At 40.7% G+C, this 14606-nt stretch overlaps 4 protein-coding genes across 5 annotated transcripts; 2 read left to right on the top strand and 2 right to left on the bottom strand.

Moving 5' to 3' along the window:
• Positions 1-3719: 3719 nt before the first annotated feature.
• On the bottom strand, positions 3720-7194 carry LOC108075829 (glycoprotein-N-acetylgalactosamine 3-beta-galactosyltransferase 1). The gene is made up of 4 exons (XM_017168400.2): positions 6551-7194; positions 6356-6449; positions 4097-4393; positions 3720-4030 (listed from the first exon to the last, which is right to left on the bottom strand). Exons 1-4 carry the CDS (start codon positions 7009-7011, stop codon positions 3797-3799), a joined length of 1086 nt encoding a protein of 361 aa, XP_017023889.1. The 5' UTR covers positions 7012-7194; the 3' UTR covers positions 3720-3796.
• A 314-nt stretch (positions 7195-7508) lies between these two features.
• On the top strand, positions 7509-9071 carry Cpr23B (Cuticular protein 23B). The gene is made up of 2 exons (XM_017168334.2): positions 7509-8108; positions 8172-9071. Exons 1-2 carry the CDS (start codon positions 8031-8033, stop codon positions 9024-9026), a joined length of 933 nt encoding a protein of 310 aa, XP_017023823.2. The 5' UTR covers positions 7509-8030; the 3' UTR covers positions 9027-9071.
• A 990-nt stretch (positions 9072-10061) lies between these two features.
• On the top strand, positions 10062-12300 carry LOC108075776 (glycoprotein-N-acetylgalactosamine 3-beta-galactosyltransferase 1). The gene is made up of 5 exons (XM_017168335.3): positions 10062-10423; positions 10913-11465; positions 11527-11614; positions 11676-11927; positions 11991-12300. The coding sequence occupies exons 2-5, from the start codon at positions 10924-10926 to the stop codon at positions 12273-12275; spliced, it is 1167 nt and encodes a 388-aa protein (XP_017023824.1). The 5' UTR covers positions 10062-10423; positions 10913-10923; the 3' UTR covers positions 12276-12300.
• A 93-nt stretch (positions 12301-12393) lies between these two features.
• LOC108075777 (glycoprotein-N-acetylgalactosamine 3-beta-galactosyltransferase 1) lies at positions 12394-14470 on the bottom strand. 2 transcript variants are annotated; one of them, XM_017168336.3, is made up of 3 exons: positions 13635-14470; positions 12750-13580; positions 12394-12578 (listed from the first exon to the last, which is right to left on the bottom strand). In XM_017168336.3, exons 1-3 carry the CDS (start codon positions 14394-14396, stop codon positions 12405-12407), a joined length of 1767 nt encoding a protein of 588 aa, XP_017023825.1. In that variant the 5' UTR covers positions 14397-14470; the 3' UTR covers positions 12394-12404. The 2 variants fall into 2 exon arrangements, with proteins under 2 accessions (XP_017023825.1, XP_070139362.1); XM_070283261.1 differs by having other exon boundaries at positions 12750-13569; positions 13635-13894.
• Between the last annotated feature and the right edge of the window lie 136 nt (positions 14471-14606).

Raw genomic sequence — 14606 nt, 5'->3', positions numbered from 1 at the left:
GTTGACTAAGTTCACTCGATTAGTATCTGCGGCTGTGAGCTGTTTATGGAATTCCGCGATGACAATTAACCACTTAACATGCATTAATTTGGAATAATAGCAGAGATGCTGGCATTTTCGGTTTGATTCTTTGAAACTTTTTAATTACTAGCCATTTTTCACAGCCAGGAATTTTTGGTATACCCAAAAATAGACAACAATTAAGCGTGCCCATCCAACTTGAGTCCAGACCCGATTTTTCGAGCACCCTCTAAAGGTTTCTTGTGGCCACCAAGCCCAAAACACTTTCGGCGTCAACAACAATTACGTGTTCTAAACAAGCTCTTGAGTCCCCAGCTCCAGCTCCCAGCTCCCAGCTCTACAACCATCTACGCACACAGAACACAAAAAGTGGTTGGCAACAAAAAATACACAGCATTCCTTGGCCGCAAAAAGTGAAGGGTAGAAAAAAATGAGAAATAATTTCAGTATTTATGTGAAATGAACTGAAAATATTTGATCCACATTAATAATTAATTTGTCTGGCTCAGCGAAATAAAATTTAACAACAATAATGTTTGATGGCTTAACAACTTTCACTGCAAAGAAACACCAAAAGCCATGGGGCCAACGACGATTTATAAGTAAGACACGGCTACGCATAGCTGAGTAATTGATTTCGTATGGCTCGGATTTTCGATACAATTTCAATTTCAGTCCCAGATAATATCAAATTTAATGGCTTGCAAATCGAGAGCGTTCGATCCGAAGGTCACGCAATGTGGCCAGACAGCGACAACGCACATTTCAAAGAAAAAATTCAGCGCATAAAAATAATAATAATAATCGGACAGGTGACAATAACAAGAGCAGCAACAACAGCCAATCTCTAGTGTGTAGTTTGTGTAGCTAGTGTCGGCCCACAAAATGGAACACGCGCCATTGAAACCGACAACGCGGAGAGTAAGTCAAAGTTAAGGCAAAACGCATTAAGCATACGCACTGTGTGACGGCCGATTTGGAATGGAGAAACACTGAGCTTGGGCAAATAAGTAAACTGAATTAACTAGCAGGTAGCTGCATTTGGTAGCCGTGTTAGCTTTAGCTTGTTAGTAAATAGTTTTAGCTCCGGAGTTGGTAGGCCTCATAAATTACGCGGATTTGCCACTAATTGGATTCTTTGATTAGATTCGATTGAATCGAAGCGAAGGAACACTTAAGAGGTAATTAAGGGATTGTTTAGAAATCGAATTTGAGTTTAATAGTTTAATATTACACATTAGAATGCCATTGACTTCCGTGTAAGGTTTCTGGAATTGGCCGAAACACCTCAGTTCTTTGTTATACCCTTGCAGGGTATTATAATTTCAGTCAGAAGTTTGCAACGCAGTGAAGCAGACGTTTCCGACCCTATAAAGTATATATATTCTTGATCAGCATCAACAGCCGAGTCGATATAGCCATGTCCGTCTGTCCGTCTGTCCATCTGTCCGTCTGTCCGTCTGTCCGTCTGTCTGTTTCTACGCAAACTAGTCCCTCAGTTTTAAAGCTATCTGAATGAAACTTTGCATATAGTCTTCTATATACTCTCACTGCTATATATGTCGGAACGGGCCGGATCGGACGACTATATCATATAGCTGCCATACAAATGTTCGATAAATTTTTCGAAAAAAAATTATAACTTTGCTGTTTTTTAACATTTTTGCACCATTTTTTAGATATGGCCATTCTATATTATTTCTGAATTTTGGTAAAAATTTTATGAAAATCGGACGACTATATCTTATAGCTGCCATAGAAACGATCGGGAAATTAATAGGAAACAAATTATAACTTCGTTGTTTTTCAACGTATTTTCATCTACTCTGAGATATAAGCTTATTTTATTATTGTAGAATTTTGGTATACATTTCATGAAAATCGGACAACTATATCATATAGCGGCCATAGGAGCGATCGGTAGATGTAGAGAAAATGTAAAGGTGTGAATGTAAAACTGTAACTGTCAAACTGTAAACATTATAAGTATAGTTGAAATGTAATGAAATAATATCTGCAAGGGTATACAAACTTCGGCGTGCCGAAGTTAGCTTCCTTTCTTGTTTTTATTTTAAGTTATACACAAAGTCTTTAAACAAACTGTGCTGATAATTATAAAAATGGTTAAATTACACAAATTCCATATAAATCTAAGTAAATGACTCTCAAACGAACTATTTCCCACAGTCATTCCGCACAAGTACAAGCGATTAAAGCCCAAATGAGACCGAGACGCCGACTCCTAGTCCGAACCCATCCCATATCCATAGCACGGCACTCGAGTGCAGTTCCAAGGTGCACTCGTGGCCCACTCCCAGCACCGGCTAAGCGCCCTGTTTGAACAAGTGGCGGAGAACTCGCTTCCTCAATAGACGTGCTGGCCTGCATGAGCTTGGCTTTTATGTTCAAGTGCTTGTATTAACCCATTAACACACTGAGCTCATGCCTAACTTTAAGCGGGCCAGCAGCGATACAATGTAAGTGCGAAGCAGCAGTAGCAGCAGCAACAAATCAAAGTATAAAGCTCTCAGTTCCCTTTCACTAGCTTCTAGCACTAAGGCAACCAATTTATTGTGCCATCTATGATATTTGTAATGCAATTTTACCATAAAGAGTCTCGCGAAACATCTCAATCTCCAAAGGCATTTCAAACTCCGGATCTCGGAGAGGAAAGGGGGCAAAATGGCAAAATGCCAACTGACACACACTGAGCATGCGTACGTGATTTTGGAATTAATTAACCGACTCTGGCTCGGCAACGAAACAGCTGAAACCTGCGGCTAAACTGAGCCAGGTGAGGCGGCATTAAGGTGAGACAGAGGCATTGACTTTGGTAATGAAAAGCTTAAACAGTCCGATGCAGTTTAGTCGGCTGGCCCTTCAAGCAAGAATGCCGCCGCTGAAGGATTACCAAGCACTATTCGATTGCAGAGCTTCAGCCTTTCGGCGGACTCTGTGTAGTCTCGCAAAGCGTTAATTAAATAACTGCAGAGTTAGCAAGGTAACTTTATTATATTTAAAATAAAATAAAAAAAAAATTAATACCAGTTTAGGAGAATATGTCAAGAAATTATGATCCAACATATAAAATACCTTAAGATATATACTCAAGTTATAGTATATATGTCAAAGTTATTGTTACTATTAATTTTAACTTCAATGCAAACCTTCCTACTTATACTTTGTTAAATATATATATATTTTTTTTTATAACAAATAAAAGTTTTCTTTCTCCCTTCTTTTCATTTACTAAAAACAATATATCCTTTCTGGCAATTAACTAAACATTTAACAAATTTCGTACAATAAAAGTTTTATCTGAAATATAAAATGTTGTTAATAGAATGTTATTAACCATTCGACAGATCTTAAGGCCAATATTATCATATATTTTCTTAAAAATGCCCATAAGTATGCTAACAACTATGTGTAAAATTCGTGTAAAATAAAAAGTAACCAATTTTGGTTTATACAAACACATACATAGATGCATACAATTAATATTAAAAATTAAAGAATAATAGAAATGGAAAAACCTATTCTTCAATTATAATAAAAGCCTATGATTTTAAAATTTCACAATTTCAGTTACTGATTTCCCAGCGATCTTGTCTCGTGTCAACATAAAGCAACATAAACAACGAACCCACATAATAAAGTCGATAGAACCTTTACGAATCTAAAACCGGTAACTCGCTTCCTATTTAATTAAATTAAAATCACATCGCATGCTTAAACTAATAATGGCATAAATAAGTAGTATACACGACAATGTCTAGAAATTCTCCGGCTTCTCAGACATTTGTATCAAGTCTTTTATATTCAAATTATCTTCCAGTGGAAATCGGCTGTTCAAATCAGTTGAAGTTAGCAGATATCTCTGGTTTCTTTCCGCCCTCGAGTTATGATCAAAAACCCGGAGATAATAGATTAGAAACTCGTATAGGAACATGCGTTCGCGGCTGGCATAGTGAAAAGCCACTGAGTAATTGGAGCAACATTGCAAACCCTAAAAGGGATATTAGAAAATATTTAATATTTAGACTCCTGAGAAAAATGATATATCCAAACTTACGGTTTCAACTCGAGACACACTCATCAGGCGCAGCCAGTCCGGAATTGTTGAGTTTGAGTCCGCGAGATAGTGCTCCAGATTCAATGGCATAAACTTGGGCCTGGGATCTCCATCCAGAGACTGTGCCGAGTCGACAAAGTGAACTCCCACATTCTGCAGACAAATGCCCATGTAAAAGTCCTCAATGCCCATTTTCTTTGGCTCCGGACATATCACCGGAGACTCATAGGCCTGGGTCATGAATCGATTCAGAGCCTCGCGACTCAGAACATAAGAAGCGCCTCCAGACATATAGCTCTGAGAATTCAAGTAAATACCCATATTTAATAAATACAATATGTAGCTCCTAGACACTATATTCCATAAACATTGAGATTAATATTCCACACGCCCCGTATTAATTTAACCAAACCTGTCCCGCCCTTTGTGAAAACATTAACCTTGAGCATGAATATTCACTTTAAAGATCCGAAAAAACCACATGGTATCCAAGATATTCCAAACATTAGTAACGGTGCTCGGTTTTTAGCATACCCACAACCGAAATTCAAGATGTTTTTAATCCTCTGTTAGAGGCCGCTCAGCAGGGAATGAAGTGTCAAAATACGCATCAAGTTGAAATGTGAACAAGCAAAGCCCCCAAATTAATAGAAATGATAATGAAATTTAGCGAATTGTCACTCAAGACTTATGATTATGTAGGATAACTAAACTTCTCTGAAAGAATATACACTGGTAAACAATAAAATAAGTAATATATAAAAAATATAATAAAAATATTTATAATGAACATAAACTAAACACTTGAATTCCCATCAAAACCCACAACAAAAAAAATAAAAGAAATGCATAATTCATGGAAGCATACAAATATGTTAATCGGCTGAATACCGCAGATATCAAAAATCTCAAAGACAAAACAAAAGCCCAGTAAACCATAGTCAGAGAGATATTCACAGCAATCAATCAGAAATCATTATAACATTTATGATGCATTAGGAATAATTACCCCCCGATAAACGAATTTCCAAGTGTGAGAGACGCAAAAGGAGAAACAAAGAAATATTTTTATATATATTCGCGTAAAGATAAAGCCGCCATATGGAGCCCACCGTAGCTCATTTGTTTATATTTATGCAGACAGACGAAATGTGTGTACTTTGTCCAAAGAAACATAAAGCTTGCACAATGTTCCGAAATGTCAAAAGGCGAAATAAATCTTCGACGAGGCGCGGCTGTGAGAGATGCGTGACAGGTAACCGCGATGACCTCAGGTGAAGCCTGGCCATTAGCTTGTGCAGACTGCAGCATCGTTAATGCGAATATAATTTCTTAAAGTCGAGTTGCCCGATCCCCCCAGTGATCTATGCATGCGGAAAAGGCCAAGACAAGAAGCGTTTGGCCAGTCAAACTCTTGACTAATATGCAACAACCAGCCCCTATGATATCACTCCACCAATAATAGATTTAATGTTTGTTTACCGACAGACAATGCCCAATAAATCGCTGTTAATTATTATGGGACTACACTCACAAAAAAGAACCGGTTAATGGGACAAAAAAGAACGCATATTGATATCGAAGCGACATTAAAAACAGAAAAGAAAGCTCAAAGAGATTCGTTTAAATGAAGTCTTCACTAAAAGTTGGAATGTTTGAATAATAAATTCAAGTTAAAATCAAAAAGTGACATTTAGCTTAATTGTAAAATTCGTTTTTGCTATGTATTAACTTTTTAAAATTGATTTATCAGTATTTAACTTGCTAACAAAAATGTGCTAAAATTGTTCTAGAACTTATGTTCTCACATTAATTGGACATATACAAACTGTTTTTGCCTTTAGAACTCCCGCTGAGCTCCGAAGGCATAATTCTTTTTGCTCAAAGCTTAAGATTCAAATCCAACTCTCAGTTTCATGAAAAATTTGCATTTCAAATCAGTTTCAAGAAGCGGGCGACAATAGCATGGAAGATGAGCAGTTAATTAGACGCTGATACTAACGAACAAGTCGATCACTTACGGCATTAATAATAAGCACAGAGAAAAATTGTATAAAATTAAATAAATAATTCATTCTAATTACTGAGAACGTGGTTATAACACTGTTTGAATTTGTATGATTTCAATTATTTTTTCTTTAGTTTTTGTATTGGTTTTTCTCTGTGCATATCAGATGAAATCGATTATGCCACTTATTAACCACAACATAAGCAAATGAGGAAGTTAATGTGGAGTTATGATCAACATTTATCACTCACCACATTATAGCGTGTCAATTTGTAGCCAAAGTATACGGGTGTATCCGGATCGAAGCCGCTCAGCAGGTGCTGCAAATTCTCCATGACGACATACCTGTGGAGTTGGCAGAGTTAGAAAGTTCCAAGAGCACGACTCAGAATCAGGGAGGTCCCTTGATGACCCTGTGGAGGCATCCCTGCTACAGATCCACTCACGTATCATCGTCCGCCTTGAGGAACCAATCAAAGTCTTGACCAAAGTTCTCCCAAACGTGACGGAATCCCTCACGGGTTTTGTTCCACAGATCCTCGTAGCTGCCACCACTGGCTTCGACCACCTGGACCACGCCCAACGGTTGGTAATGCTCGCTGCTGACGAATAAGAGATGGCTGCATCGTCTGCCCCAGGTCTCGTAGACAGATCTGGCCAAATCCTCTACATTTTCCGGACAGGTCAGCACCATGCACAGTATCCTGGCTACCGGCAGTACTTCGGCTCGAGAAAGTGCGTCTGTGGCGATGGACACCGGAGATGATGAAGATGAGGAGCTGCTCCAACAGGGCGAAACCCGGCTCACATCATAGACATACAGAAGGAGGACGAAGGCGCAGATGAATCCCGCCATGAAGCCCGTAAGAAGGTGCAGTTGGGAGCGCAGCTTGATCTTGGCCGACATTGCTGCGCGTTGTGTTGTGTTCTCCGCGGCGCTCGACTCCCGATTGCCGCCAGCTGGCCATTGCTTTGTTTTGGCCAAATTCAGGCAGTAGCATGGAAGCAGTTATAGCCAGCAACCGGTTTGTTTTGTTTTCTTATCACAGTCATCAAACGGTTGCGATTTGGTGGGAGATTAGAGATGCCCATTTGCCCAGGTTGAGATTATGATTTAAGTAGGGATCATCCAATGTGGATATTGAGTCTGGGAGAATAGAATCCTTGTACTAGTAACTAAAAAGAAATATTTAATCGTAATTCTTTGATCTTGCCATGACCTGGCTAAAGCTAATAACAACATTTTTCTATTTAAATTTAAATAATAAAAAGTTTCAAAATAAATTATAAAATATTAAGTGGAATTCTGATTCCAGAGAATTTAGAAATTGCTACTGAGATATCGACTGTTCTAGGAACATTATGTCAACATGTCAACATTAATATTGTCTTGTCTTATTATTTCCTTATTATTTCTAACGCAATAAATTTTTAATGTTTATAATAAATGAATGTGATTTATTGTTAAAGGGACGATTCACAATTTTATGGAAATATTCCAGCAAGGCATCGGAATAAGAATCAATATTTAAATAGATATATATAATTCATATTTATATTAATCAATCTTTTTTCGTATTTTACTAGGATCATAACTTCTGCAGTGCACTGTGTTTTTCCTTATGTTAATTGTTACTAAAAACATACAAATTTTGTATAAAAATATAATGAAAATGTTCACAAGGTTGTGCTCCAGTTCTGATTACATTATTGTCACACATAGCTATCATCATTCAATTTCGTCTGCGCTTACGCAGCATAAAAATGGTAACAAAATGAAAATGAAAGTGTTGCCAACACATTGTGATACCTTCGCACAATGGGAAATCGATCAATTGAGGCGCATGACATTGTATAACGTCTCTCATTGAGTAATAAACCAATTGCAATTGGGATGAGGTATATAAACTCCAAGTCGCTTCAATTATGCCAACAGTTACCCGACAATTTGTGGAGGCATTCGCACGGAAGGAGTATCCAAATTATTCAGAGATGACAGCTAAGGTGAGGTGGCAGGATTCTCGGATTTTATAGGATTGATTTCCAAGTTCATTCATCCAATTTCAGTTGTTTTTCCTGCTGTCCCTGGCACTCTTCGCTGCCGTCCAAGCGGAGTATAATTACAACGAGAAGGCAGCCACGGCGATCAACTCCTTGGAACACTCTGGGTCCAGTTCTGGCGAAGATTTCCTCAGCGACTACCACACGCCCAGCAACAATGCCCTGAACTCGGAGGCCACACCCGAAGGTTACGACTATGCAACGCCCAGCCGGAACCAGTTCGCCGCCGGCAGCCGTACCGCCAGTGTGCAGGCATCGAATCTTCTCCAGAACGCAGCCAGTGCCGTCAGTGCCGTCAATGCCGCCAATGCGGACAACAATGCCGCTCCCGTCCTGCTGCCCTCGCCGCTGCCCGTGCTGCGCCAGCATCAGGAGCCGGAAGTCTTTCCGCCCGCCAGCTACAACTTCAACTATGCTGTGAATGACGAGTCCACCGGCGACATCAAGGAGCACAGCGAGACCCGGGATGGCTATGTGGTCCGCGGCTTTTACAGTCTCATCGATCCCGATGGCTACAAGCGCACCGTGACCTACACGGCGGATGATGTGCACGGCTTCAATGCTGTGGTCAATCGAGTGCCTTACGCCCTCAAAACTGTGGTTGTTCCGGTGGCCCAGGTGGCTCAAGCCACTCCTCTGGTCGCCCTGGATGAGCGCTCCAAGTCTCAGAACATCCTTCGTTCGTCGGGTGCCACCTTCCTGGAGTCAAACTCTGGCTCCGGGTCTGGTGTTAGGTCTGGATCGGGCTCAGACTCCGGCTCCAGTTCGGCTTCGGGCTCAGGAGTAACCAACACGTTCGCAGAGGACAGCTATGCCAACGCTCCACGAGGATTGGACTCCTCCGGTGGACCCTACGCCTGAGTTTTGTTGCTCGGCTATGTGCTGCTTGTATATTCCCTCATTGTGCTTCATCTACTACTAGTTTTCTAATTAAAAAATAAAAAAAAAAACACTTTAAAAAATAACGTTGCCAAGTTTCAGGCTGAAATAAATCATTTGAAGCTCTTTAAGAGCTTTACATCGACATTTTCACAACTTCAAAGAAGTTAAAGTCTTTTATTGCGGAAGAAGACGAGTTGACAACAAAAATGGCTTAACTATTTTCCCAACTCTCGGAAAAGGTTAAAGCTTTTCCAAGCGTGGACAGAAATTGTGGCTTTGATGACATAACATAGTTTTTTAGTGTGGAGGAAATTTTTTGGCCTCTGTGAATCTAAAATTAAAAATATATTTTTTAAATATCATAATTTTTATAAAAACTTAATCGGAGGTGGACGAGAAATTGCTCATTGCTTTTAATCAATTATAAAGTTTTGGGGATCTATTCCATACTTTTAAAAATAGCCCTTTGTTTGAAATCCCTTAAAAGGCCCTCTAAAAGTATGCAATATTTTTGAGGTACCCATTTCAGCGATTATTTTGTTTTTTCTTTACTCTGAAACATTTTCAAAACATAGTTTTTGAAATTCTAACAATTTCTGTATTCTGTATTCCATTAAAAAGGTATAAGACGTCCTATAAATATTATAAATTTGTATTGTTCATAGTATTTTATATCATCTGTAGTTTGGTAATATGTATAACTTGGCTTAAATAGGATCCACATTCACTATCCTAAAATCTGGCTTTCATTAAATATTAAATTAATCTGGCAACATGGCTCTCGAACAAGCGTTAAGGTATTTCTCCAACAACATATTCGACGCGCCCATTTAAGCCAAGTCTGTCAACTGCCGGCAAAGCGCGAAGACGTCTGTGTTTTTTCCGTTGCTCGTCGCTTACTTGTTTTTTTTTCCATTTTGGCCCTGGCTCTTTGTTTATTTTTTGTTTTGGGGCTTCAAGTCGCGTTCCCCCGCCGCATTTATTGCCTCTTCGTCGAGGGCCTCCATTTGAAATTCTGCGCGAGTAGTACTGCCGGTAAATAAAGTGAAAAGCGATTTGGAGAAGTGACAGAAGGCACCGATTCGAGACGGTCCAAAGGCGATTGCAACGTCTTGAAAAAGCGTCAAAGAGCCCAGGCAATTGCCGTTTATTGCTGAGCAATTGCTGATTGAAGTGAACTTAAACAATTTCTGCCATACACCGTACCCGTCGCACCTGCCAGCCTGCACACCTGCGCACCTGAGCCGTGTGCCCGAAGGTTAACCGCATCTTTACAAGCTTTCGCGTCTGCGTCACTGCCTCAAGAATGTGTTAACTCGGTATTTCGAAAACCACCAGCCGCTTACCGCCGGACGACACGAGATTTGCATAAAAAGGTAAACAAACGCGGCCCATAAGAAGGCGAGAGGAATAATCAAAACAAAATCTGTTTCATATGACGAGTATTCAAATTTTGAGAAAAAATGCCTATGACATGTCGAGTAGGTTTATAACGTAATTCCCAAAAATGGGGAATCTCCCAAATGAAGCTGATCTCTTTTTGCAGATGTGATTTAAAATAAAGACTTTCTCATTAGCAAGCTAAGGCAGTTAATATACAAAGTCGGATTTCTCTAAGAAAAAGAGCTTTCCATGGCAAATATCTAAAGGAAAAATCCAAAATAAACCTTACCTTTACTATTTAAACCAGCTATAACTGTTTCTTATATGAAGTTCCTTATGTATTTAAACTTATATTTTCAAATTTATAGTTTACCTTATTAGTATGTAGTTTATATAAACAAGTTTAAGTATTAAACAATTTCAAATAGTAGCTTAAAGCCATGTTTTTGTAAATTTACCTTGGTTTTTTATTACTCGCTTAGTTACCAGCAAAATGATTGGAATGCGGCAGTATCGAAAGCGCGTAGAGCTCATCCTGATGGTCTTCATCGGCCTCGCCTGGGGCATCCTCTTATCAGAGCTAACACGAAGAACCCGCAGGCATGAAGGATTGCGAAACAATCAGGAAATAGATGAAGGTGCCAACAGTCTTCTCTTCCCTAGTAGTCGCATAAGCAGCTCGTATCCCACTTCTCCACCCATGAGTTCGTCATCGATGACCACGCCTGTCAACACCAGTGAGGACTCTGTAACTTTTGCCACTCGCCTTTTTAACGAGACCCGAGTACTGTGCCTGGTGCTGACCAGCCCCAAGAGTCATAAAAGCCGCGCCTTTCACATACAACGTACCTGGGGCACACGCTGTCACAAGCTGATCTTCATGAGCACCAAAGAGGACAAGGAGCTGGGTGCCGTGGCGCTCAATGTGCGGGAGGGCTACTGGAATCTCTGGAGTAAAATGCGGGCCTCCCTGCAATATGTGTACAAGCACCACTTCCAGAACTATGATTGGTTCCTAAAGGCCGACGATGACACGTGAGTGGGAATAAATGAAAGCTAGTAATATCTAATCCTACATATCTTTCCATAATTTTAGATTTGTGGTAATGGAGAACCTGCGCGCATTTCTACATGCCCACAGCCCAAAGTCACCAGTTTACTTTGGCAACCAGCATGTGAAGCAGGTATATACTTACTCTGGAATCTCTTAAAATAAAACCAAATAAATGATGGTCTTGTATGTAGGGTTACAAGTCGGGCGGAGGGGAATATGTTCTGAGCAATGCTGCCCTGCACAAGTTCATGAAATTCGCCTTTGACAACAGCAGCATCTGCAGCAAACTGATTATTGGATACGAGGAAGTGGAACTGGGACGCTGCCTGCAGTCAGTGGGCGTGGTATCCGGGGATTCCCGAGATCAGCAGGGACTAAGCCGCTTTACACATTTGTCACCTCTACACTGGTTCAATGACTCCCGGAACTACACTACCTCAAATGTAAGACTTACTACAAAGTGTTTCTAGGACAATCGAATGCTTATGTTTACGTTTTTTGCACAGGACACCAATGACTGGTTCTCAAATTCGGCCATCTCCTTTCAGTCTAGCAATGCCAAGGAGTTTTATATTCTGGACTATATAATATACAAGCTAAAATCTTTTGGTATCAACAAGAGTCAGGAGTTTTTGAATTCCAATCTGGATGGCTTAGAAACTAGGCGCAGTTCAAAGCTTGAGAATGTTGCTCCCAGTAAAATGAATACCCACAAAATGACGCCTGGAAACTATGTCACAAAAGCCAAATATAAACCAAAGTCAAAGGTTAACCCACAAGCAGAGAAATAATTAACTATTGACTGCCAAAAACAGAACCAAAGAGTACAGCCAAGTTATTATTAATGGTATACTTTAATAAAAATACTAGAGTCGATAAATGTATGTAAATTAATATATTAAGGATATAACCACTTTACATTAGAGTTCATACTGTCCCAAGCTTGACCGATTCTTTCGCAAGCTCCTTGAAGGAGGATGTCCAGTAATGAGTCCATAAGGCCTGGCTTCATACAAAACTGTTTCCAGAAAGTGCATTTCATAGGGCGATACATTGTGCACCGAAATTGAATAAGTTGAACAGCACTGTAGTCCCTGCAAAATATTTATTAATAAAAATGAATGTAAATTTAACGATATGTTAAGGTATTATAACTAAATATAAAAAAGAGAAACTATAAGTAATGACTGCAAATATTGACCTAAAATATATACACTTTTTGGTGTCGGGCGTTGAAGACCTAAGCGGCATTACCCTTCACTCACCTTTTTGCATGAATGGACCAGGTATTTATAAAGCCAAAATTCATTATCATCATCCTCAGGTATGAGGAAATACTCCAGAGGAAGTGAGAAAAATCGATGGCGTCCATATGGGTCTCTGGAGTCGCCGACTGTCACATTCAGTGGATCCATGCACCTGCCCATTTCAAAGTCCTCGGCACCGATATCCCCGTGCTGGCACAGCGATTTCTCTGCTGTTGCCTCAACGAACAGCTCCACTGCCTTTCTGCTCAGGACATAGCCGGCTCCTCCGGACATATATATTTGCGAATCCAAGTTGAAAGCAGATCCAAAGTAAATGGGAGTATCGGGAGCGTGAAAACGCAGCATATAACGCATGTTCTCCATAATGGCATAGGTGTCGTCATCGGCCTTGTAGAACCAGTCTGCCTCGTGGCCATAATGCCTGTAGGCATGCCTAAAGGCTGCCTTTGTCTTGCCCCAAAGCTTATTGCGTTCATCACTGACATTCAGAGCCACGGTCTCCGCTCCTTGCACTCCGCTCAGCTTGGATTGGCTGTAGTAGATCACCCGGTTGCAGTGACGTCCCCAGGTCTCACTGATGGCCTTTACACCGTACAAATAATTCTTGGGCCAGGTCAGCACCAGGCACACTATCCTCACAGACCGAAACAAGTGATGGGCCACACTGTTGTTGGGTGGCCTGGCTGTTATGTTGTAAGACTTTAGTTCCGGGAGGGGATTTGCATAACCGTAGGGTCTCAGGTGATAGAGCACAAACTCAATTATTTCCATTTGAATTGTCGAAACATAGGGGAACAGGACTCCACGGCCGAAGCAGCTGGTCCAGCTCTGCATTGCATATAATTTTGTATATTTAATTTAATACTTTTTGTATAAGCTCACCTGATTGTCGTAGACGGATTGAAAAGCGCAAGGCCATAGCCAAAACGCTTTGCGCATAGTAAAGGGAACCAGCACGTCCGGAACGTTGAAGGCCCGCAGGGCATCGCTGGGACCATGCTGCATTCGCCCGAGGCAATCCTTCAAAGAAAAGTCGTCGTGCAGGCAGTCCCTGGTGCAGAGCTGCTCCAGGGCCTCGCGACTGAATATGTAGTCGGTGCTCGGAACCTGACCCACATGGGCGTAGCTGAAAAAGGAATGCTGGGCACTGAAGTAGATGGCACGATTGGGCGGATAGGGGGCCAGCAGGTGACGCAGGTTCTCCACAATCACAAAGGAGTCCAGGTAGACAACCAGCAGCCAGTCGAGCTCATGACGAAACTCCCTGTAGATGCGGCGGTAGGCCTCCGCCATCGTAATCTCCCAGCGATTGATAGTGGTCAGGCGATTGCAGCGGCGACCCCAAGTGCCTCGGATGTGGGTCAACTTCCGGGGACCGCGCTTGTAGTCCGAGTCATCCAGATAAACCAGGCAATGTACGCGCACCTGCTGCCAAAGCAGCCTCGCTATCCGATCGTCGTCCCAACGCTGACTCCGTAAGCCCACTTGAAATTCATGTATATTCTCCTTGTATGGCTCGAAAACATACTCGTGGGCATCTTCAAAGGCAGTGCTCTTGTAGAATATTAAGACCTCGAGTACGGCTAACCAAATGAAGGTTGACAGGATCAATGGCCAGAGAAACCCAGCAAGCAGTTTTTTCATAACGTCCTCAGCAAATCACTTTAGTTTTGTAAGGAATTTTAATTCTGTCAAGCAGAAAAAAATATATTACAAATGCACCTCAGTTACTTTATATATTTTAAAATATTCCATTATATTTTACAAATTGTTGATTCGCTTGACGTGAATATTTATTTTATAAACGTTTATAAAGCTAGGAAAATTCACTGATTCTCTTAATAATCTTTTACA

The sequence above is a fragment of the Drosophila kikkawai genome, chromosome 2L, assembly GCF_030179895.1.
Source record: "Drosophila kikkawai strain 14028-0561.14 chromosome 2L, DkikHiC1v2, whole genome shotgun sequence".
Classification (NCBI taxonomy): Eukaryota; Metazoa; Arthropoda; class Insecta; order Diptera; family Drosophilidae; genus Drosophila; species Drosophila kikkawai.
The sequence above is the reverse complement of the archived record's forward strand: the minus strand, read 5'-3'. Positions and strand labels throughout refer to the sequence as shown.

Bases quoted from the DNA above. Each gene is read 5' to 3' on its own strand.
- LOC108075829 (XM_017168400.2), bottom strand. From the start codon at position 7,011: ATGTCGGCCAAGATCAAGCTGCGCTCCCAACTGCACCTTCTTACGGGC. The intron at 4,394-6,355 runs GTGAGTGATAAA...TTGAATTCTCAG, and splicing joins AATTGACACGCTATAATGTG to AGCTATATGTCTGGAGGCGC. The intron at 4,031-4,096 runs GTAAGTTTGGAT...TATCCCTTTTAG, and splicing joins GTGTGTCTCGAGTTGAAACC to GGTTTGCAATGTTGCTCCAA.
- Cpr23B (XM_017168334.2), top strand. From the start codon at position 8,031: ATGCCAACAGTTACCCGACAATTTGTGGAGGCATTCGCACGGAAGGAG. The intron at 8,109-8,171 runs GTGAGGTGGCAG...ATCCAATTTCAG, and splicing joins ATTCAGAGATGACAGCTAAG to TTGTTTTTCCTGCTGTCCCT.
- LOC108075776 (XM_017168335.3), top strand. From the start codon at position 10,924: ATGATTGGAATGCGGCAGTATCGAAAGCGCGTAGAGCTCATCCTGATG. The intron at 11,615-11,675 runs GTATATACTTAC...TCTTGTATGTAG, and splicing joins GCAACCAGCATGTGAAGCAG to GGTTACAAGTCGGGCGGAGG. The intron at 11,928-11,990 runs GTAAGACTTACT...TTTTTTGCACAG, and splicing joins GGAACTACACTACCTCAAAT to GACACCAATGACTGGTTCTC.
- LOC108075777 (XM_017168336.3), bottom strand. From the start codon at position 14,396: ATGAAAAAACTGCTTGCTGGGTTTCTCTGGCCATTGATCCTGTCAACC. The intron at 13,581-13,634 runs GTGAGCTTATAC...TATGCAATGCAG, and splicing joins AATCCGTCTACGACAATCAG to AGCTGGACCAGCTGCTTCGG. The intron at 12,579-12,749 runs GTGAGTGAAGGG...AATATTTTGCAG, and splicing joins TGGTCCATTCATGCAAAAAG to GGACTACAGTGCTGTTCAAC.